General features: G+C 38.6%; 1 protein-coding gene across 1 annotated transcript in view; it reads right to left on the bottom strand.

Moving 5' to 3' along the window:
• Positions 1–11,331: 11,331 nt before the first annotated feature.
• lute (BTB/POZ domain containing protein 3 lute) overlaps positions 11,332–25,590 on the bottom strand; it is a 198,681-nt gene continuing 184,422 nt past the window's right edge. Inside the window, exons 5-6 of the mRNA XM_067140812.2 lie at positions 13,429–13,794; positions 11,332–13,339 (exon numbers count right to left, since the gene is read on the bottom strand). Coding sequence (XP_066996913.2) covers positions 12,866–13,339; positions 13,429–13,794 — 840 coding nt within the window. The 3' untranslated portion in view covers positions 11,332–12,865. The remainder of the gene's footprint in view (positions 13,340–13,428; positions 13,795–25,590) is intronic.

The following is a 25,590-nucleotide window of genomic DNA, read 5'->3' as shown; positions in this document are numbered from 1 at the left end:
CCGTAATTTCTGTCTGTCTGTCTGTCTGTATGTACACGCATCACGAGAAAACGGTTGAAGAGAATTTAATGGAAATCGGTATGTGAAGTCGGAGGATGAGCCTCTACAATCTAGGCTATAAATCATTTTACTCACGCTGAGTGAAATGGTAGTTTAGGGGAAGGCCTAAAATTGAATTCTCAACTATTTATGTTATTAATGGTCTAATGAAAATCGGTATGTGAAGTTGGGGGATGAGCCTCTACAATTTAGGCTACACATCATTTTACTCACGCTGAGTGAAATGGTAGTTTAGGGGAAGGCCTAAAATTGAATTCTCAACTATTTATATTATTAGTGGTCGTATTTTAAATAAAATGGGTATGCAAAGTTGGGGAATAAGTTGCTACAATTTCGGCTATCAATAATTGTATTCACGCTGCGAAAAATCGTAGTTTAGGGGAAGGCCTAAAATTTAATTCTCAAATATTATTAGTAGTCCTATCTTGATGAAAATCGGTATGCAAAGTCAGGAAATAAGTCGCTATAGTCTAGGCTGTAAATTATTTTGTTCACGCTGAGCGAAATGGTAGTTTAGGGGAAGGCCTAAAATTTAAATCTCAAATATTTCTTATTAGAGGTGTAATCAATGAATGCTACATAACTAAGGTTATATAGTATTAAATTTCCTATTATTCATGTCTTATACATTGTTACCGTACTGGCTATGATCACAAAGATATTCATAAATTTGGATTTTTGTTATTAAGTCCATATCAGCGCCGAGTAACGAGAAAATGGGTAAACAGTATTTAATGAAAATCGGTATGTAAAGTCGGAGAATAAGAAACTAGTTTACGGTATAAAATATTTTACAAATCACAGAGTCGAAAGAAAACTAAATGTGAAGGCCTACAATATAGAAATCTCATAACGTTGATCAACAATAACATTACATTGACCATTGTTTGTCGTGATGTGCTTTGTGGCTTCTGTTGCCCCTCATCTCCGGTAGATAGGATTACTGCTGCGTATAGAGTATTTTTTATTTGATTTACGTCGCACCGACATAGGTTTTATGGCGACGATGGGATAGGAAAGGGTTACGAGTGCCTTAGGCCTTAATTAAGGTACAGGCCCAGCATTTGACTGGTCTGAAAGTGGGAAACAACGGAATACCATCTTCAGCGCTGCCGACAATGGGGTACGAATCCACTATCTCTCGGATGCAAGGTCACAGCTGCGCACCGCTAACCGCACGGTCAACTCGCCCAGTCGTACAGAGTGTAACAGCCTGCCTGAATATTGATGGGAAGTAGCTGGGGAGTTAGATAACTTTCTTCTTTAGCATGCCATTCCCCTGGTTTATAAATTTTTTGATACTACTGGTACGTAACACACTGGATCGTCATAGCATTCGGGCTATTCAACCCCACTTTTGAGGCACAGACTGGAATTAACAGTGTGCATATTTAGCAGAATAATGGCAGATGAGTGTTCATGGCAATCTGAGGCCTGGTCATCCCAGCTCTGGAACTTTGGACTATTAGATTGGCACCTCCATCTAACCGCAGCACTGTTCGTTAAAAGTAATAAAACGTGCGGCTTTCCATTTGATCGAGTATTTTATATGATAGCATTGCTTTTAATCGCTACATTCATACTCACGTTTTTGTAATGACCTATGTTGATTTCAGTTAGGAAAACCACAAAGTCAGTCTTTCTGAGAATCCCATAGCGAAGCACGGGTACATCAGCTAGTAAATCTCTAAGGCGTGTTTCAAAAACATCCGTTTTTATTGCCACTAGACTTCTAAAATTAAACCATATCGAGTTCATATCGTGCATGAATTATGGCCTAGACGATGAAAAACGAGTTCAGTTTTGTTGGATGTTACAGAGTATTGTGGATCCTCATTTAATAACTTTTTCTGATGAGGCGTGGCTTCATCTACGAGGACATGTTGCCTCACAGAACAATCGGTATTGGAGTATACATAATCCCCATTTAATTCAAGAGGTTCCACTGCATGACAAAAAAATTTGTGTTTGGTGCGCCGTTACAGTGAAGCGAATTATTGGGCCCATTTCTCTTCAGGATACAATAAATTCATAAAAATATCGTACTCTAATACTCGTGCCATTTCTCCAAATGTTATCAGACGAGGAGAAATTTTATGGGTTTTTCCAACAAGATTCAGCAACAGCACATACAGCTCATGAATCCATGAACGAATTAACTGACCTGTTTGGAGAAAGGATCATTTCTCAGGGTTTATGGCCACCACGTTCCCCCGACCTCACAGTGTGTCATTTCTATTTGTGGGGAACATTAAAAAATAATGTTTATAGGAATAATCCGCACAACATAGACACACTGAAGGAGAATATAACAACAAAAGTTGGGAATATCATTGAAAAAGAACTTACCTGTGTGAACTGTAATTTTATTAAACAACGTCAGAACTGTGTGGCAGCAGATGGACATCACTTCCAACATAGCCTATAACAAGGTAAGTACTCCATAGACTAATTAATTACTTAATGTGTCTTGGTAGCACTGTAATATAAACAGTGGAAGCATACAGATAGCCGATTCCCGCCCGACAGCGCAGCTAGTGCCCGGCAAGTGATTCTTCAACCTTGACTGGCGCGTCTCAAGCCCACAAGTGGCTAGTGCTAGGCAAGTAAGGTTTCTCCCGGCCCCACCCGTAAGCGAATGCACTGTAGATCTGGCCAAAGTATTTGACTCGCTCGCTACCAGATTTAATATCCATGATCTTATAACTAAGTTTCCTCTCTGGCAGAAAACAAAGAGTGGTACTTCCGGAATCTGCTTCATCATGGTTATATGTGTTATCTGGACAGTATCCTTGGATCCCTACTCTTTGTTCTCTATATCGATGACATAATTGTTCGCACCCAAAACAGTCAGTGTTCCCTCCTCTTGTACACCGACGACCTGAAAATCCCAAGGCAAGTGTCTACGCCTGATGATTGCGATGAATTACTGACAGTTCTCAATTCGTGCAGCGACTGGTTTAAGAAATGGAATCTTTTTCCCAATTTTAAGAAGTGTAACAATATCTTTTTCTTTGTTAAAGCAAGGAATGAACACTGCCTATGGCATACAGGGAAATACACTGCAATCGGCTTCTCAGGTAAGAGACCTAGGTGTTATAATCGGCAATAAACTGACCACCTTTGCTTTTATCGAGTCAATAAAATCCGGAGCCATGCATAGCCTAGGCATTCTTTACAGGCTCACTGAAATTAATGATATTAACGCCTTAAAATTATACTTCATTTCCTATGTTATCCCCATTATTTGGTCCTCATCTGCTATCAAAAACATAACTAAATGGTATTTTTAACTTTTCCACTTTCATTGTTAAGACTCACAATCCTGTTTTTAAGAACAAAGCTAAATCTAACATCTTGAACTACCTGGGTATACATGACCTGAGAAGCCGTTTACAGTTCTCCGATTTATGTTACCTTCACAAAATAATGGCTAAAGCAAATACAATACTCTTCCAACATATTTCCCTTTATACGTTCCCCCCTGCCCAATACGCAACCGGCATACTCCTCATGTGTCATGTCCATGCCTAAACTTACAGCGCTCTATCTTCCACCGCCTCCCTACTCTTGGTAACTCGCTAACCGATACTGACATATTCACACACTTCACATCCTTCAAACAAAAAATTAAAAGATTCCTTTGAAGTCCCCTCCAGGTTTCCATTTTCTTCCGTCCTTCCAACCCATGACCTTTCTTTCTGCTAGATCTGTAATGGACCCTTGCCAGTTATTGTTCTTATTCTTGTCACATTGTTATTTTTTTTTACTGTTGATATTTAATACTGTTGTTTATACTAAATGTTAACCGATTATACTTAAATTTGTTATATTATTAGTGTAAAATGGTCGTCCAACACATTGGCTGAATGGTCAGCATTGAGGTCTTCGGCTCAGAGGGTCCCGGGTTCGATTCTTGGCCGGGTCAGGGATTTTAATCGCCTCTGATTAATTCTTCTGGCCCAGGGACCGGGTGTATGTGTTTGTCCCAACACTTTACTCTTCATATCCAGACAACACACTACACTACCAACCATCACAGAAACATGCAATAGTGATTACATCCCTCCATATAGGGTTGGCGTCAGAAAGAGCATCCGGCCGTAAAGCAGGGCCAAATCCACATTTGCAACACAGTTCGCACCCGCTGCCCCACAGGTGTGCGAAAAGCGGTAGAAAAAGGAGAAGATTAGTGTAAAAAGGTCCTCCATTGGCTGTACCTAATAGTTAATTAAATAAATAAACTACTAGACATGATGGACAGAAGAAAAATACTGATATTAGGAGAGAGACTAAATGGAGAGGAATAGGAAGTAAAGGAGGGCACAACTTGTACCGGAGCGGACAGAAGGAATCAAAGAATGGTGCTAGACTCTTAATTAGCTAAGGGATAGATGTTACAGCAGAAGCTACCTACAAAAGTGATAAGAGTCATAAAAATGTCCATGCAATTGGAGAATACGAAGTACACAGTCCAACAAGTATATGCCCCACAAACAGGTTGCAGTGAGGAAGAAAAGGAGAAATTTCGTCGTCAAGACCTGGAAGATACAGTTAATGAGGAAAATATTATTATTGGAGATTTGAATGCACAAGTAGGAGTAAACAGACATGGATACGAGAACACCACTGGCCCATATAGATTTGGAAAATGGAACCCTGTAGGAGAACAACTCTTAGATTTGTGCAGAAGAAATGGTCTTGTCATCAAAATTACATTCTTCAAAAAAAAAAGGAAAAGAGACAGCTATAGAGTAACACGGTACGGTTGAGATGGCCAGTACAGAACACTGACTATTTGATCACGAATAAAGATGTAGCTGGATATATCACTCATGTTAAGGTCATCCTTACTGAAAGTATGGATAGCAAACATAGACTGTTGGTACTAGACTTCAAACATATGACCGATGAAATGCAGAAAATTATTTAAAAATACACCAAGGGTAAAAAAAGCGGAAATTGGAAGAAGTTCAAATAAAGGAAGAATACAAACTAAGAATTCAACAGGGTTTACCAAAGGGTGAAGTGACCAACGTTACCAAAAAGTGGAAGGCCTTCAAAGTTGTGGGAGAAAACAAAATCCTATATGGAATTATAAGTTCCATCAAAAGTAAAAAGGAGAGACCGTTGTGGAATGACAGAATTAGAACAGCTGTGAAGGAAACCAAATAAAGAAGGCACTAGACAAGGTAAAACAAACACAGAGGCTAGAATGCAATGAACAAGAAATACTGAGACTCGAGGAATGTAAAGGACCAAGAAAGAGGATAGCAGAGAATATATGAAATTGCTATGTGAAAAACTATAGAATGCAATGATTGAACTCTGGCCTGCAGAAAGGGAGAAATTAGACAAGAACTCAAGATCTGGCTCAGTCCAGTGGTATTTGAAGGTGCTCAAATACGTCAGCCTCGTGTTGGTAGATTTACAGGCACGTAACAGAACTCCCGCGGGACTAAATTCCGGCACCTCGGCATCTCCAAAGACCGAAAAAGTAGTTAGTGGGACGTAAAGCAAATAACATTATTATTATTATTATTATTATTATTATTATTATTATTAGAACTCAAGATCTATTTTAAAAAGCTGCTGGATGGGGATACAGAAAACATAACAATGGACGGAGAAGAGTCAAGTCAAGGAACCGAGTCTGAACCATCAAACACATGGTTGGAGGTTGAAAAGGTGCTCAAGGGCACAAGGAAAGTAAAGGCGGTAGGCATAGATGAAAGGAGTGCAGATATGCTCAGAGCAGCAGGAATTCCAGCAATCCAATGGTTGTACAGACTGCTCATCTAGATATGGGAGGAAAACACTACACCAGAGGACTGGAAGATGAGCAGAATTGTACCACTATTCAAGAAATGAAGCAGACACAAATGCAATAACTATTGCGTTATTACACTACTGTCTCATGTTCTGAAAATATTGGAAAAAATTATAGAGAACAGAATCAAAGATCTGGTTGAACCAATTCAGGAGAAAGAACAGCATGGTTTTAGACAAGGGAGCTCAACTACAGACCTAATCTTTGCAATTAGGATGCTAATGGAAAAACAATGGGAGAACAACAAGCCCTTATTTATAATATTTTTGGCTCCTGAGAATGCTTATGACAGTGTACCAAGATGAAAAAATTTGGCAATGCATGAAAGAACCTCAAGTGCGAGACAGCCTCATAGACATAGTGAAAATGTTGTATAATGGAATCAAGAGTTGTGTTCAAGTAGGGTATGGTTTGTCGGACTGGTCTGAAACCAAGAGAGGAGTGCAGCAGGGCAGCTCATTGTCATTTCTTCTATTTATTATTGTGATGGATGTGTGATGCATGGAGATATTAAAGCCTTCAAATTTGCTGATGATGTTGCAGTCTGGAGTGAATCAGAGGAGGAACTGGGAGAGACTAAAAAGATGGAATGAGAATTATGGAATTATGGTTTAAACATCAGCAAGACCAAGGCAGTGGCAATGGCAGTGCATAAGGAGGGAGGAGAACCATTAGTCATGCTAAATGAAGCCAAGCTGGATAGTGTTCCATATTTCTAGTATTTGGGCAGCATTATATCAAACAAGTACCTAGCAAAACATGAAGTAAACAACTGAATTAACAAGGCAATGCAATTTTACCACTAAGTAAGACATCTGGTATGGGATGAGCAAATACCCATGGAAACAAAGATGACATTATACAAGTCCTATTATATACTGATTCTTACATAGTGTCCGACTCGTTGGCTGAATGGTCAGCGTACTGGCCTTTGGTTCAGAGGGTCCCGGGTTCGATTCCCGTCCGGGTCGGGGATTTTAACCTTAGTTGGTTAATTCCAATGGCACGGGGGCTGGGTGTATGTGCTGTCTTCATCATCATTTCATCCTCATCACGACGCACAGGTCACCTACAGGTGTCAAATAGAAAGACCTGCACCTGGCAAGCCGAACCCGTCCTGGGATATCCCGGCACTAAAAGCCATAGGACATTTCATTTCTTACATAGTCTTGAAACCACAACACTGTCCAATAGAGATAATTCTAAACTCCAGCCAGCTGAAATGAAGTTTCTCTGTACTATAATTCAGAAAACCAAGAAAGAGGACATTGGAAAAGAAGTACGAATATGTGATTCACTCGTCTATAAGATCCAGGTATCAAGACTGAAGTGGTTTGGTCACATGAAGAGAATGCCAGCAAACAGAAGTGCACAGAAGGAATTTGACAGAAAAGTAAAAAGATGACAACACGTGGGAAGGCCGCGAAAGAAGTGGATAGATCTAGTAAAGAACGAGGTACTGCAGAAAGGTCATGATTGGGACAAGTTAGTGGAAGAAGAATGGTACAAAGACAGGATGAGATGGAGGGGGCTCATTTACCACACCCGGGCAACTGGAGATGGTTGAAGATGATGATGATTAATATTAGCTCTGCAGAATACAACTCCTCTCCCAAGCCTTTTTAAAATAATGTAAGAACAGGAAAATATTAAGAAAGTAGAGGGCAAGAAAAAAAGCAAGGAGGAAAGTATTTTAATAATTGAATTCAATAAACATATTATCACGTATGCACTTGATAGAAAATTATGACAGCATTCCTACTATAAAACAACAATTAACATGAGTTATACCAGTTTGTGCAGCAGAAATTAAGTCTTGTCTACTAACTTACATACTGCTTCCAGTTCCATCATCATAATCGCCGTATGTTCCTTATCTCCCCATTTTACAAATAATAAATTTCTGTCCACCAGCATGAGATCCGTTTGTCATTTTTTTCACCCAACAAACTGCATTTGATTATCAACCAGTCTCATGAGTAAATGGGAAGTTCATACGCTTGCTGACCTGGCTGCTTGTCGCCAGCTAACCCTTCCGCTCTACCTCATGGTTGCAAACATGCCGCATAGCAGCCATGAGATATGAGCGGGTCTGCAGGCAGATGTGGCCAGCCCTATTATGAAGGATCTAAAATAACCAACACCAAGGAAAGAGACTGTAAATGGTGAAGAGGATTTAGAGAAGAAGCATTTATCAGCAGTGCAGAAAGAGTATACAATAGAACAAAACAAGTAGAAATGCAGTTGTTACATGGTGCAATAACTCAATGAAGTTATGGAAAAACTGTGGAGAATATGGAATAAAGACAATAGGACGCAGATGGGCAATGACAGAGCCCCGCTCTTTGAGCTAACACCATGAGTGCATGAAGAGCTGAGAGCAGCTTACTTCTAATAGTTTGTGCTCTAAAGACTAGATGGCGATATGAGGAGTCGAGGGGCAAACAAAGCCACAGTAATGTTTAAGCAATACCGCTGTACAGTTCGTTTGTCGTTTATGCTGTTTGCTGAACTAACTTTTATGCTGGCCTACAGTATTTCTATGAGTACAAGTAGTAATCAAAGGAGTATTTAGTTATATCAAAATAATTCATTTTGTTTCCTATGCATAACCTAATGAAATTCATATAATTAAATGTATTTACTTAGCACAAGGCGTTCATATACAAAATAACTTATTTTGTTGCCCCCCAGGTTGGCAGTTGCAGAGTAGACTTCGGCTTGCAAGTGGCCACAGCTGGTCCGTGGTCCGACAGCTCTACATTCCTACCAACCAAGTGAGCAGAGGAGCAGTGGCAGCGGCTCTACACCTCTGCATTTGGGAGATGGAGAAGGGCTGGTCCCCACTGTCACCTGTCCTGAAAATGGTTTTCGATGGTTTTTCCATTCTCCTGCACTAAGGCGAATGCCGGGACAGTTCCTAGTATGGGCCACCATGTAAGACACCCATCTCCCTCTTCACGGGAAGAATGAAAATATTGAGTATTAGTAGTTTCCTCACAATAATCTAATACACTGAATACAAGACATAGGCACAATAAAACTGTTAAAAGTTTAAATCTGTTTAGATCCGTGCCCCCTCATCAGCTCTAACTAAGAGCCATGCAAGCATCTGCTAGGCTGTATCTTCTGCCAGAGCACATAGTTTGCTTCTTCACTTGCCTGAGCTGGAGTGCTGCTCATTGAGCCAAATTGTGCTCACCTTTGCAGTAGGATTTAAAATGAAAAATGGTGTAACAGCCCATTAAGGGCTTGGCCTACAGAGATGTCTCTTCCCCAGCCCGATGGCCGGCAACTATTGGAATGACACATGGTCACTGAGATGAAGCCATATTGCTTGGCTTTTGCGAGCAGGCCTGTTGCATCTCATATCACTCAGCTAGTAAGTAGTAACGTACAGTATGTCATAATTATAGAGATTTAACAATTACATCTCACATTATCAAAATAATGGAAAGAATACCATACAAGAAAGAAAATGCAACTATAAAAATGTTTCATATAGCATAAACCCAAAAGAGTTTCATGTGTCTCATTCTGAGCCATAAGGACTAAACATATAAGAACAGTTTGGCTCTAAAAATGGGACATAAAATAAGAGAAAGGAATATGGGAAGTATCCTGCAGAAAGATAATGGGAAAGAAAAAATCAAAATGGAGAAGAGTTGGTCCCCACAGTCACCTGTCCTGAATATGTTTTTCCATGGTTTTCCATTCTCCTGCACTAAGACATAACATCGTTTTTTCACTATATGGAAAGCCGGAACAGCTGCTGCTAGACCCCTCCACGGACACAGTAGGTTGACGACATATCACGACTCTGGGGAAGCTTCTCCATAACATCAATAAAACAGCAATCGGCTTCAGAGGGTCCCTTAATGTACAAAAATTCAAGGGGCCCAATTTCACCAAGTTATATCAAATGACAACACTCACTTCGGAAAAGAAGTGCAGCTGAAGATAATTAAGACAGATAACATTGACACAAAGAAGCCCTTCTCAAAAACTTTTTCAAAATGATCTACTATGAAAAACGCACATATTACATATGAACAAAAGTGCTATATACTAATTTTTTAACATCTATTTATGTGAATTGGAAACTGTTTTGAATTAAGTTAGAACATAAGTACAGTAGAGTCTCGCTCATCCGACCTTCGCTTATCCGACATTCCGTGTTATCCGACACTGTTGAGACTTAATTTCAACTTTTGGTGGAGACTAAATTCAGACACACCCGCTGTGGAGGGTGCAACCATGGGACAAGCACTGGCCTGAACGCTGGCGGTAGGACTGGGTTTTTCTCAAGGACAGGTGCAATGACTCTTCAGTCATTGTAGTATTGGTTGGGTGCGGATATTATAGCTTTCATATCCTCTGCGAGTATGGCGCGTAAATGGAAGAAAGAGACTGTTTCTATGGAACACAAATTGAGTGCATTAAAGAGACTGGACAAAGGGGAAATTCTTCAAAATGTGGCTTCAGATTATGGTGTTGGACGTGTTACAGTGGGAGACTGGAAAAAACAGAGGGAAGAAATTGAAAAGTTGTGCTCTACCAGAGCAGAGAAAAACAATGAAAAAAATGTCAGTACGAAAAAGTAAGTGAAGCACTATTTCTTTGGTATCTCAACACCGGGAAAAGGGCCTGCCAATATCTGGCACCATTCTGCAGGAAAAGGCTGTGTATTTCCAGGAGTTTAATGAAGGGGACCCTAATTTTCCTGCCAGTGCTGGGTGGCGTGATCAGTGGCAAAAGCGGTACGGTATTAGGTAGCTTAATATCTGTGGAGAAAAGTTTCTTTTTGTAAGACATCTGGAATGTTTTCGTTTAATACTGCATGTACTGTGCAACTGAACTGGTAATTCAATAAGTAGAGCACCGTAAAACATGTCATTATTTTAGCCTTCCTGTTTGTTTCAGTTCATTTTCAAAGTTATCCTCTATTATCCGACATTTTCGGTGATCCGACGCACTCCAGGTCCCGTTTATGTCGGATAATCGAGACTCTACTGTAGATCCATCTTCCCTTCCCACTTTGCAGCCCCATTCAACCATCCCCACCTACTTTATTTTCTTTTACCTTTTTAAAATAGTTTTAAGCACAACAAAGGTACTATTTTAAGACTTTTTTTGAGAAGGTAATTCTATGTAATTTCACCGAAGCAATGTTAAGTAGCTGAAGATGTTCCTAAGGAATGAAACATGTTTTACTAATTAACTTGCTTAAAGCAAATATATAGTATCAAACAGGTGGTTATTTACTTTTATTGATTTAATGTCAACTAGGAATGAAAATTCATCCTCAGAAAACTGAAGCAATGCTACGAGGAAAGAAAGAAGGAAAAGGTGTGATAAAAAATTGGACACACAAGGATATTGAAGTTACAGAGAACTTCTGGCGGCGAATTACTGTAGAATAAAAGACATCAAAGCAGGGGTTGTACCTTGGAAGAAAATTTAATCACAAAGTAATGAGTCTACTATGGAACAAAGATATACCAATGATTGATCGCGAAATTTCGTACAACAGATATAACATATCTATTATGATACGTGCATCTGAGATCTATCACAGAGTAAATGTACTATGGAACAAACATATAACCAATGAATGATACAAAAATTATGTACCCGAGACCTGGTCGAGACAAAGAAAATGGAAATCAAAATATGTCATAGAAGGCAAGGAAAGAATGGAAGAAATGTGGAAAGAAAATGGTGTAAACATTGTGTGAAAAAATGGCAAAAAATAGGCAAATAGTTAAGGATAAATTGAACTTATGAAGAAAAAATGTCATTAACTGTGGAACTGCCAATGAAAGAAAAGAGAGGCCAAGGAAGACTAGAAGATCACTGCACCTCACTAATAATAGCAACAAGATGTGGACAGCAACATGGTGATGGATGAGGAGTGATGGAAAGATAAAGAATAAAATAGGAAGGAACCATTCTTGTCCAAATCCAGTTACTTCTAGTGAAGGAAAAAATAATCATCATCTTCATTATTACAAACTCATTCAAATATACACTCAAGGGTAAATATTTGCACTAATACATGCACAAGATCAAGAAATTTTCACAATAATCAACAAAATGAACTTCACCATTCCAACCAGTAGGTTCCACTGTATCTTGACAATATTTTCCCAAACACCAAAAATGTTAATGAATATGGAAAATCTTTGTTCCATGTACATATTATCTATGCCAAAACACTGTATTTCACAAATTCTTAAGAAACTGCTCACAGCAATGGCAATGAACTAGCCCATACTTGAACACCCATATTTGAATATAACTCATTAGAACTGAGAAGGTTTTAGACAATGACTGTAATTCAATAACGGGTAATTTGATGCAGCCAAGCTGTCAAATGATTTATTTTGTCTTCTACCAAAATAAAACTTTATTACTGTATTACACTCTCTTTTTTTTTCCCAAGAAAGAAAAAAATATTTACCACTGTTATACACACTATCTGAGGTATTGGTTTCAATACACTGCACTAACATATGAATGATGTAATAGTTTACACTTGACATGAAACAAATAAAAATCTCATTTTATCAACAATATTTCACAGTGTTACATTTGTAAAAGTTTTGATTACGCTACCTCAATTATCTTACAGCCATTAATTATTCAAATTTGAAATACTTCAAGCAACAAATGGCATAATTTAACATGAAAACTGAGAAGTGATACAATGAGGCATTTGTAAAATAAACCATTCAGTTTTATTATGAATAGATAAATATTTTCATCAAACAAACTGTAAACTATATTTGGAATGTGGGAACATATAGCTGACAATACATGGCAACTAAGTTATAATGTAGCAACATATGTTGGTGAAAAAAACAAACAAGAACAATAATTAACATCTGGAGACAAGAAACTCAATACATACTGTAGTTCAATCCCTTAAAACAATGGTTGTATCCAAACCACATAATTTTGGTTATGAAATCATTAATAATCATCACTTGACAGAGATGGTCCATAAAATATTAATTCTGGTATCTGACCACCCTGTACTCCAGTACCATTTGTGCTTTCAGACGAACACTGAAACTGAAAGGTAACACATCCAACTGTCACCTCACTCATTCCTTCCTGACCAAAGTAGCTCAGTTCACCTCCATCAAGAATAGCAGATGCAGTATAAAATGATTCTGGTTCTATCTGAATAGGATGTTCAAAATAAACATGGAAAGTGTTGCTTGATCCATCAGAGAAAAACTTTGTATTGTTTTCAGCCATCACACGCCCTAGACGTTTGAGCTCTATCTTGACATTATAATCTGCAGCTCCACTCGATGAACCATAGAGTCCAAATCCAACAACAAAAATTCGTTTATCAACACTAAATTGTATACTGTCACAGCGACCTCTGTAACGCCATTGATTGCTCCGGTAAGCACAGGACTGGAAACGATGACAAATCTGTAATAAAAATATAATAATATTTAAAATATTAAAAATATGCACTCCTGCAGAAGCAAACAAAATAGGAGACAAGACTGTAGGTCTACCTGAGGCTTAAGTCCTGTTCGAACTCTGGTGGGGTAGTTCAGTTGTGGTTTGTTGTGTGCAGTAAAATGCAGGAAGATATCTATAGTTTCTTGTAATGTGAGAATCCCTTGCTGTGCTGCTCCGTTGGCAAACTCTTCAAGGCTCATTGTTGGTATACGTACAAGATAGAGTGCATTACCAAGGACAGTTCTTTTATTTTGAGGCGTGGCTTCCATGTCCCTCCTACCACACTCTGCTGCAGCCCAGTTCAATGCTGCTTCAAACAGGTGCATTTCCTTGCAGTTAAGAGTCTCTCGTGCCAGTACAGATTCCAGCGTGTGTATGTCAATATCCACAAAACCTTCTGATCGAAGAGCCATTTCAGCCTTTTGAAACACAAGAACACCAATGAAAGATTTAGTTCAGATTCTTAAAGAAGATGAAGGCTCACTCATCTGTACCTTTTGAAAATTTGATTCAATATAGACAACTGAAGAAGCAGTGCATAAAAATGTATTCAGGAAAATAGAAATTTAGAATTTCACTGGAGGCCACAACATATTTCATATACATTTCATTTTAAACAATATTAAATGGAAGAATTAAATACACTTTCTTTCTAATCATTCAATCCTATGTAACAAATATCTAGTCAAAATTAGTCATGTTCTCAAATTGCTTCCAATTTAGGGAAAAAACACACACACACACACACACTCTCTCTCTCTCTCCCCCTAGTAAGTGAGTAAATGACTTGTGCAAAGGACATCACAAGCACTCTCATTTTAAAGTCCACTTAACTGGATTGTCTTCTGAAGACACCCTTACTACAGCAAGGTGATTATATGTTCAGCAACTAACTCATAAGCAAGATTATTATCACACATTACACTGCAACAGCACTCCATGACTATAGTTGTGATCTGCTTCAGTTAGGCAGAAACACAACTGTAGTGAATGCAAACAGAAAGCCATTTATAGTAAAGTAAGGATGACATTTACAGTGTTAATTACACTAGTTAGACAAACTGTTAACAGTAAAATTCTGAATAACTTAATTCTGGATGACTTTCCCACACCTTGCAAGATCTGCTAGTCAACTCTAGTGCTGATGTGTCATCTCCCCTTATTCACTGAATTAAAAATCATTAAAAAGCAAAAGTCTATCTTTTCTCCTTTAATTTTATCCTACTCAAATTTACAGAATGGCTCCACTTTCTTTTGTTAAATGGGTTTTTTAAAAATACGGTTTTGTTCAGAATGCTACAGACCAGTGACAGTTTTAGAATGTACCAATTTATGAAACACCGTAATTAATACGGAAAACAGAAATGAATATTCCTTTTCTTTATCAGTGGTTTAATGTTGCATTTACACAGGCCTTGCCATCTGAGGTACTGCCAGGGCCTAGGCCAGCACCAGCATCAGCACTGGTGCTGAGCTGTAGCACCAGTGATGTGAGGGAAGGTGGGAAGTGGAAGAGGCAGCACCACACATCGTCAAGTCAGCGTACAGCTTACGTAAACAATTATTAATGACCAATTTGTGAACACATAAACACACATTTTTTGTTTGCCTTGCTGAGCATTTAGTATTTAAGTTGATTGTTGACATTGTTTTCCTGCAACTAATTTACCAATATTGGGTACAATCGATTTGCCAGTAAAAATCCTGCCCCTAAGGCAGCATCGTGCAGAGAAGTCCTGGTTTTACTTATATTTAAATTCACAATTGAAATATCTGTTCACATGCATAAGTTGTACAGAACACTGACTTAAAATTTAAGACAAGTGCATGAAGTTTGGGAAATTCCTGTGGATGAACATCTTTGTAAAATGAAATTAAATAATGCTGTAATGGTCATTCATACCTATCGTTTAGGATTGCGTCGCACTGTAGTTTTATCAGGTCTGTTTGGAAATATGATGGCAATTTTTCACGACCTGCTGAAAATGGCACTAAATACTTAAAGCTGAGGTGCCATATCGTTAATTTCTTTGAATCGGGCATTGAAATCATCATGAAAATTCTGTAATGAGGTCTGGTACTCTCCAAGATTTTTGGAAGTAAACAAATTTAATGATTTTAATGAAGGAAAATTGTCAAAATTTGTGGTCTATAAGCTGACTTTTAAAAGCCTTAATTCTATCACACATGGTGCATATCAACATGTTATTCCCTTGCAACGAGGTATGTGTTACTTTGCTGTCTCTGACGAACACATGCACTCGCACAATTCGCTACATGGGGAAAGTGGGGAGGGTGGGGAAAGAGGGGAACGGTGCTGCTGATTGCAGCGCTGGTGTGCGCCAGCTCCAAGTGCTCAAGTCAGAAAGGGTTGCATTAACACATAGATTTTCAGTGGCATAACGATGGAAAGAGATAGGACTGAGAAGCCAGTGGTCATGGCCTGGTGTGAAAGAGGAAACCACAGAAAACCGTATTCAGGGCTGTCGACAGAGGGGTTCAAATCTGCCATCTCCTGAATGCAAGGTCACAGCTACGCAAACCAAACTGCATAGCCAACTCACTTGGTGAGAAATAAATTACTATACAAACTTGTTACAAAATAAAATCCTCAACAACTGTGCACAGCAACATGTTCAACAACCAACAACAGCATTTATTATTTAAAAGCTGCTTTGCATCCAATATTGCATTATATCTCATAGGTATAAACATGGCAAATTTTACAGTTTCTGTCTTTGAAGGATATTTTTGTTCTGCAAGGCCAAAACAAAATCATCTATATCAGAGTAATTCCTAAACTGAATCTCTTTACCTATCTTTCATATCTGTTCATTCAGCCCAAAAATTTAACCAGCTATGTAGCACAGTTGGGTAGGCAATCATTTGCTTGTACCAAGGGTTGTACGATCAAATCCTGATACAGTCAATCAGCATTCAAGGGTGAATCAATGACAAACTCATCTAGGCTGATTTCAAAATTATCACTGTCTTGCTGCAGTAGTTCCTTTTATGGTCTTAGGTTATGGTCAACAGCTCTGTTTACCTTAATGGGTTCATGTTCTCTCTGATAATCTACGTTAACAAAGTGTCTTTTGAGAAAGATTCAAAACATATTGAAGTATATTCATAGTTTAAATAAAGACTAATACAAAATGACAGGTGAACATTTTTACTCACATGACCGCCCGGAGACACAGCCAGAAATGTCTCGGTGGCCAAAGCTTTCTTTCCATTGAGCATAGAGCAAATCAGAAGGAACACAATATTCAAAGTGATATTTATACGTACTAAATACAATAAAAATTCCTAGTACCCTAAGGTACTGCCGTGGCCCCACAGAAAAGTTTACAATATGATTTTGGCTAGATAACCAGAGCAGTACAACATAGCCGTACTAGAAGCTTGCGTTGCCTTATGGTACTCATTTTAGCTAACGGACTATGCCACGATTTGTTTACTAGTGCTTAACTCCACAATTCCAAGGCACTCACTGTTCTACAGTAGGGTTGTGAAGTGATGGTGCCAAGTTTCACATACACTGCAGCAAGCCTATATTAATTCAAAAATTGTAGATATTGTAAAAAGTGTGGTTTATTATTTTGCATGTTGAAATTTTATGAAAAAATGGATATTTTTCTTGAACATGTATTCCTATAAATTATCTCCTATTTAGTCCTTGCCAAATGCCCATTGGTAACTTCGCTATGTGGTCAACGAGCATAGTTAATTTAGAAAATGCAAATATGCTCATGTTTATGCTAAATTTATTGGTTTAAGCATCACGTATCATCTCAGACAAATATGTATTGATGCAAGGATTTGGATGGAATCGGTGTGGCGTACTGATAAGGTTAAGCATAAGCATGGAGTGCTAAATGGGAAACCACAGAAAACCATTAACGGGTTTCCCGGAAGTAGGACTCAAACCAGTATTTCCCAAATCCCAAGCCAGCAAGTTAGCTTACCCGACACACTGAAGAGCTTGGTTAAACTGGTCAGACAAATACTCACATACTGCTAATAAAAGAAGGTATGACTAACAAAAGATATAATTTGGAAACCAAGCAAACCAGGATTTGCTGCGAAGCCATAGCAGTACGCTAGCATAGCAAAGTCGACAGCTCAGTGGTCCACCGGTCCAGCAGGGAAAGTCTTATAACACATGTACAGCGGTACTTTGTACCCCTGTGGCCTCACGAGAAACTCACTCAGCGGTACAATGTACCGCTCCAACAGCCGACGCATTAAACATTTAAAAAATGATCTTCTCATACTGCTCCAAAGTTTATGCAACTACTTTTGACAATATTTCAGGACCATACCTGTAACCTCTTACAAAAACTTCAATGCTACATGATTTTATTCACACACCACTATTTTCCAGGAAGAAGTCTGACCTGGATAAAGTAAATGGAACTTTGGACACACAATAATGTAAGCTACTGTACTGACTTCAATAAATTTAGCACTAAATATCTTTCTTCATTTTATTACTGAGGCTTATACAATGAGTGGCCAAAAGTCATGGGAAGACACTGGATGTGACATAAATAACGAGTTGCTCCTCCGCGAGCCCTCAAAACGGCAGCAATACGGTAAGGCATCGACTCTACAAGGTGTTGGAATCGTTCTGGAGGGTTCTGGACCCACACATTTTGCACTCCTACCACAATTCGTCTTGTATAGTTGGTGCAGGGTTCATGGAGCATACACCAGCATCGACAGCATCCCTTAAATGCTTCACTGCATTAAGATCGGGGGATCTGGAGGGCAAATCTATGGTCGTAACTTCACTGGAGTGCTCCTCCAACCACCTGAGTGCCATCACAGAGTGGTGACATGGTGCATTGTCCTGTTGAAACATGTCATCTCCATCAGGGTACTCTAGGGCCAAAAAGGGATGCAGATGGTCTGAAAGAATGTCCACATAAAGTGCACCTGTCAGTGCTCCCTGCAGGTGGACAATGGGGCCTAATTGAGATCATGAGAATGCTGCCCACACTAGAACTGAGCCACCTCCTGCCTGGACACAACCTTGTTGACATGCAGGATCCATAGCTTCATGGGACATACGCCACACTCGCACGAGCCCATCAGATCGATACAACTGGAACCAGGATTCATCGAACTATACCACATGCTGCCACTGTTCCATGGTCTATTGCCGATGTTCATGGGCTCGTGCACGTCGTTGACCTCTGTGTCAAAGTGTCAGCAAAGGGACACGAGTTGGTCATCGGCTGGTGATGCCTATGCAGCATAGTTTGCCTCCTTACAGTCCTGGTAGAAATGGGTTCCTGACTCTCAACATTCAATGGGTGGTGATCTGACTCACAGTACCCCCATCGAGCACCCAGTATGGTTCTGTGGAGGCGACGTGATGTCCGCTCGTTAAACACCTGTGGTTTTCCCATATGGCGGTTTACGTGGGTGGTAACATTCTCTCTGCGATATCAAAGATCCACCCTCGACACTGCTGACCTTGGAAACCCGAACTTGCGTGTAATCTCTGCAACGCTACGACCCATGCGCCATGGACCGATAATCATCCCACATTCAAAGTCAGTTAACTCGCGGCGTGTTGCCATCTTCACAACACTGATGTCTGTGACAGACCGCTCAGCTGCGCCGTAGCTAGCCGCAACACTCAGGGGTCATACACGGCACATTTTCTAATGGGACACCCCTTCCCGTAACTTTTGGCCACTCAGTGTATACTCTTCCGTTATCCTAAGAAAACCTTCCAATGCTTTCCCATGAATAATAGCTAGCAATCTTATAATGGCATTTTTCACATATTATTTAATAGAATTACTTATAAATTTCACAAAATTTAACAGAAATAAAACTCACTATATACTAGAGATGGGAGTTACATATCGTAACATGATAATATAACCTATTCCATCAGAATAAGCTGTTCCAGAAATATTATGTTCCACCGGAGACCCTAATACAAAAGTAACTGCCCGAGCGAAACCATGGGAAGGGTAGGGAGTTTCTGATTGGCTAACGGATATTAGGAAGCATAGCAGCTCGCTTTAAGAGTGCCTCCTGCACAGGCGCGAGCGTAAATTTTGTAGAGTTTAGAGGCAGTACTGATATTCCTACCCTGTTACTTGCTGGCCGGTTACAGATATTCTTTAGTTATTCAAAATGCTTTGTATTAGGCTTACTGATTGTAATACATACAGAAGCTTAGTTCCTTGAAACTGTTATGTGTGGTCTTCCCACTTTGAATCTCATGTTTCACGCCGTGTCGTGGACAATGAGCAAAAGACCCGATACGATTTATGTGGACAAAAACTCAATTACAGGGATATGGTTTCTTAGAAACGCATTGTAAGAAGGTACCAAATAAAAAAAATAAATAAATAAAAAAAAAATAATAATCATAATAATAATAATAATAATAATAATAATAATAATAATAATAATAATAATAATAATAATAATAATAATAATGCTGAATTTAGACTACGATAAAACAGAGATATATATTTAAAAGTTGAAAAACTGACAACTGTAATGAGGAAAAGAAGAATCCAGTTTTTTGGACACATTTATAGAATGTGTAACAATAGACTAACTAAACAAAACTTCAACTTATTGAACAGTTATCCAAGCCAACGTGGTTCATTGAAATTGAAAAGGATATGAAAAATGCTGGAATTAAAATAGATACAATAGAAAATGGAACAAGTTTCAGAGAAGTAACATGAAAGGCAGGATTTCAGGAGAGAAAGATATTAACAACTGGAAGAAAATGCACTCAAGAGGAAAAGGAACAGCATTCTCAGAAAATGAAGGAAGTTTGGAAACGAAGAACGTTAAATGCAAAGAAAAGTAACCAAAGTTGGTTTATCGTGCCCTCAAAAGGGTTATTCGAATAATAATAATAATAATAATAATAATAATAATAATAATAATAATAATAATAATAATAATAATAATAATAATCAATAATAATAATAATAATAAAAATAATAATAAAAACAACAATATTAATAATAATTTAATTTAGGATATCTTATTCATAAGTTAGAAGTAACAGACATGAAATTAGCGAGAATGATTGCTGGTACAAACAGGTGGGAACAATGGCAGGAGGGTACTCAGAAAGAGGAGATAAAGGCTAATTTAGGAATGAACTTGATGGATGAAGATGTACGCATAAACCGGCTTCGGTGGTGAGGTCATGTGAGGCGAATGGAGGAAGATAGATTACCTAGGAGAATAATGGACTCTGTTATGGAGGGTAAGAGAAGTAGAGGGAGAACAAGACGACCATATTTAGACTCAGTTTCTAAAGATTTAAAGATAAGAGGTATAGAACTAAATGAGGCCACAGCATTAGTTGCAAATAGAGAATTGTGGCAACATTAAGTAAATTCACAGAGGCTTGCAGACTGAACGCTGAAAGGCATAACGGTCTATAATGCTAATGTATGTATGTATGTATGTATGTATGTATGTATGTATGTAAAAAATCAACCGGTTCAGGTAGTTCTCATTAATATACATGGTACTCAAATATCAGGTCCTGAAAAGCCATCGCAAGAGCCATAACATGTATCTATCTTTGCTGAAACTTCGTCATCGACTGCAACCTGCTGCGAACATAATTTTACTAGTACAAAGGAAAAGGAGTGATACAGAGGAAAAAGACACTTGACAAGCCACTTACACAGTTGTTTACCGCATATTAACAACCTTCTTCCTATGGTGGAAGACAAAGATTTTGGAGACTTTTATACTGGATTTCCAGAGCGAGTTGACTACACAGTTCGGGTCACGTAGCTGTTAGGTCGTATTCGGGAGATGGTGGGTTCTAGCCCCATTGTTGGCAGCCCTGAAGATGATTTTCAGTAATTTCCCATGTACAGACCAAGCGAATGCTGAGACTGTTCCTAAGTTGAGACCACACTTGCTACCGTCCTAGTCCTGTCCTATTCCATTGTCATCATAACATCAGTCTGTGTCGGTGTGACAAAAAAAAAAAAAAGAAAGAAAGAAAGAAAGAAAGAAAGAAAGAAAGAAAGAAAGAAGAGGGTACCGGATTAAGCTTTGCTTACGTCTTGCCTGATAGGACTGTTTCCTCATCTCATCCCCGCAGCATCTGAAGTGTATACGACAGTCGCACATTAAAATATTTTATAATGTCAGGACAGAGTGTCTGTTTAACTATAGATACTTGGACATCTCGGAAAACACCCAGCTACCAAAGCAGTTATGGCGGTTTTTATAAATGAAGGTTTCGAAGTATTAGTTCTCAGAATACATATGGGTCATTGCAAACATTTTCCAGAAATAGTCAAGACTGTGAGTGACGAGCTGGCAAAAAGGACAATAGGAGATAAGAAAGAGAGATGAAGATATACAATTGCTATTTATAAGTACTTAGTAGGGAGAGATTAGGAGCTGCATGAGACAACAGGTATAGTGAATGTTCCTCCCAAAAGTTGACCTGCAACTTGTATTATGTTACTTCTATATCCAAATACTCAAACCCAATACTACAGTGTAATGCAGGGCCTCTCAGGGTGCATGCGCGTGGTGCATGCACTGTGCACGGTGCAAAAGACTACTTCGCTTGGTTGACCAGAGTGCAGACCCCCCACTCCTCTCTCCCTACACCTGTCTCCCCGTTCGGCCTGTCACCGCGTTCCTCACCTTCACTGCTGTTTCTCCCCCACTGCGAAATGTTTACGTGTGGTGAGCGGAGACGCACAGTTGTATGGGACAACGTTACCAGTGTTATTAAAAAAATTAAAAAAGTGAATTAGAAATACACATACATGTTTGAGAGGAATGTAAACATAATTTTAAAAAATGCAGAACCCGTAACCAAAATGAAAATGCTACAGTACTGGAACAAAACTCATTTGTGGATATAGAATGCTCTTCTTCAAGCTGTTTCAACTTCCTTAATTCTTTCTCTCTGACGTCTCCTATGATTTCACAATAATTTTCCGAATGTAGTCTGTTGTAGTGTCTTTCCATAGATGATTTTCTTACGCACGTAATTATCGTCCCACAGATTAAGCATTTGGCGTTATCGTCACGACAAACAAACAAAAAAAAAAATACGAAAGTTCCCAGTTCGATTGAAATGGACTTTCGGAAGTCTTTGCTTTCTTCGAAACAGGTTGCTCCATTATTATGTTGTTGTCGTGCACTTGTCTATTTCACTGATAAACACGTCGTCTACCACCAAACGCTTCGTCGCTCTCAGCACACTACACCATCCGAGTCAAGCCGAGTTGAGGCGAAGCGTACCGATGCACAGTGCACAGAGCCTATGCACCTCGCTCTGCACGCGTGAGAGTTTGGGCGTTTGAGAGGCCCTGGTGTAATGGATACAGAGGAACATGATACTGGAAAGTAACTATTTGTCCCATCCCTACTGTATACCCCCAGTATCATGGTGGGAAGGCAAATAACATAGTTCCTGTTAGAGATTAATTTGCATTTATCTTGGCAGCAATGACCTTAACACTGGAGAATGTACGGAGCAAAGGGATGAACAGACCATTTTACTGAGAGATACACAGCACTAATAACAGAAAGCATAGTTAAGAGTGTCATTAATGACAATATGAAATCACTAACTGGGCAACAAATTATAAAGGGTGCTTGACTGCTTGAAAAAAAAATAAATAAAAAAAAAAAAAAAAAAATAAAAAAAAAAAATCCTGTGTATTTGTGAATATTTAACTCACTTGCTGCAGTCATTTAACATTTTGCAATACGTGTGGAGACTTCTCTTTTGGTTTGAAATTCTTCACAGTTATTCTACATGGTTTTTTGAGGTTATGATAGTACATATATCACAGCCTCGCACTATATGTAGAAGTGAGAGATATTATTGTCAGTATTTGATTTTTTATTATTATTATTATTATTATTATTATTATTTACATTCCAATTGTATATTTTGTCATTAATATTTGTAAGCAGGGAGGTCTCCATATATGGTAGGTATGAGTAACTTTTTTGTACAACGGCTGGGAAAACATTGCTATATTGAACTTGGAAACTTTGCATGAGTCATGTATATATCCCAGTCTGATGAGATGAGCTGGTTGTTGTACTTGGAAAGTTCTATGACTCATGTGAAACACCCCAGAGTTTGTTATTGTCTTGGGAGCAAGAAGAAGTCCAGGGCGTGGTCTTGACATGAGGATCTACCATGATTGGCTGGCCAGGATCAATCTCGGCGTATCATGTGAGAGCCGAGGTCTTTATATACTTCGACATCACAGTGGAAGGAAACCACACACACACTGTACGGGAATGAAGCAATGCTGACACACGATACGGGAGTGAAACTGGATATACGGTACTGGAGTGATACTGCTGCACTATACTGGACTGGACTGCAAACATTCGTGGAACGTTGTCTGTGCTTACGCACTAAGTATTGTAGCACATGTGGCAGCCTGGCATTATATGTTGGTGAAAGCTATCTCAGACTTTCCATAATTTATGTTCAGGAACGACAAGCGTGTGTAGCTCAAATGTATATATCTTTACAACAAGTGTTAAAATCAGTGAACACAGTATTACGAGGTACAGTATCTGTGTGATAAGTGCCGATTATGAGAATCGGCAAGTCGTGTTGATGCAGAGACAGTGAAGGGTTCTTATCTACATATATGTACATTGTTCAACGAACTAACTACAAATGGTGGCTTAGTTCTCGCTTTCGTTTTCCCACTGTTTTCTTTGTTGTTGTTGTAAATATGGAGTCTTGCAGTAATATTTTGTTTGTGTATTATAAGTGTATTTTGGTGTGTAGATGAGGTGCTCATGCACGGATTTTATTGAGAATATAGTTAGATATTTTAGAATCAGTGGAGTTATTGATGAACCTAGCCGCAGTTCCTGCCTATTTAGTCATTTTCAGAAGTTTAGGTAAGGCCTGAAGCACACGTACCAGTACGCAGCTTTTATGTACACGCCCTGGGAGATAAATAATTATCATGCTCTATCTAAATTCGAAGGATCCATTGTGGTGAACTCTGGCGCCCATACTACGGACATTTCGATTAATTATTTTTATTAACTTATTTCAAGTATTTTATTGATTTATTTTTATTTATGATATTGTATTATTATTTATTAGTATTCACAAATTGTTACATGGTCTAACAAGCCTAACAGAAGTTCTTTTTAAAGCTAGCAATTTTAAATAAATATATTACTTCAAGATTAGGATGCTGATGATGAAATAGATTGTGCATTCTTTTAAGGTATTAAGAAGTTAACGAAAAACAAAGCCCCAGGAATGGAGTTAATACAATCAGAGCTTGCAAAAAATGCTGGAAAAGAATTTGTTAAACACTTTCAAAAACTAGTGGCAACGATATGGGTAACTGAAACAATCCCTGATGAATGGAATATAGTTATCATCTGCCCAATACATAAGAAAGGTGATATCATGATGTGTTCTAACTACAGAGGTATCTGCCAATTATCCATTGCTTATAAAATATTTTCCTACATTCTCTTTAGCAGATTGGTGCATTACATGGAAAATGCGTTTGGTGAATATCAATGCGGATTTCGCCAAGGCAGATCTACTGATCAGATCTTCAAATTTGCCAGATACTTGAAAAATGTAAAGAATTTGGAATTGATACACACCATCTCTTCACTGACTTCAGATCAGCAGATGACAGCATTGATAGAAGTAATCTCTAGGAATTGATCGCCCTTGTGAAAGTCACCATGAAAAATACTCTGAATCAAATTAAGATCCAGAATACGTCATCAAGTGCTGTAACGTCCAAGAACGGAGTTAGGCAAGGGGATTCATTATCATGCCTTTTGTTCAATATAGCTTTGGAGAAAATTATTAGAGATGTATCAACACAAGGGGAACCATCTTATATAAATCAGTTCAAATTTTGGCATATGCAGATAATATTGATTTAATCGCAAGAACACCAAGAGCATTGAGAGAAGCTTTCACAAGGAATGAAGGAAAACTAAGTACATGCCCGTAACCAAGAAAGACTACCCTAGTAGTGTGTAGCTTTACCTACCTTGGATCAGAAGTTAATTCCAAGAGCAATGTTAGTTCTGAAATCCAAAAACGTATACTGTCTGATAACAAGTGCTATCATGGCCTCAGAAAACATCTGAAGTCTCAGTTGCTGCTCAGGATAACTAAAGTCCTAATGTATAAAGTTTCAGTAAAGCCTATA

The sequence above is a fragment of the Anabrus simplex genome, chromosome 2 (genome assembly GCF_040414725.1).
Source record: "Anabrus simplex isolate iqAnaSimp1 chromosome 2, ASM4041472v1, whole genome shotgun sequence".
NCBI classification, from domain to species: Eukaryota; Metazoa; Arthropoda; class Insecta; order Orthoptera; family Tettigoniidae; genus Anabrus; species Anabrus simplex.
The sequence above is the reverse complement of the archived record's forward strand: the minus strand, read 5'-3'. Positions and strand labels throughout refer to the sequence as shown.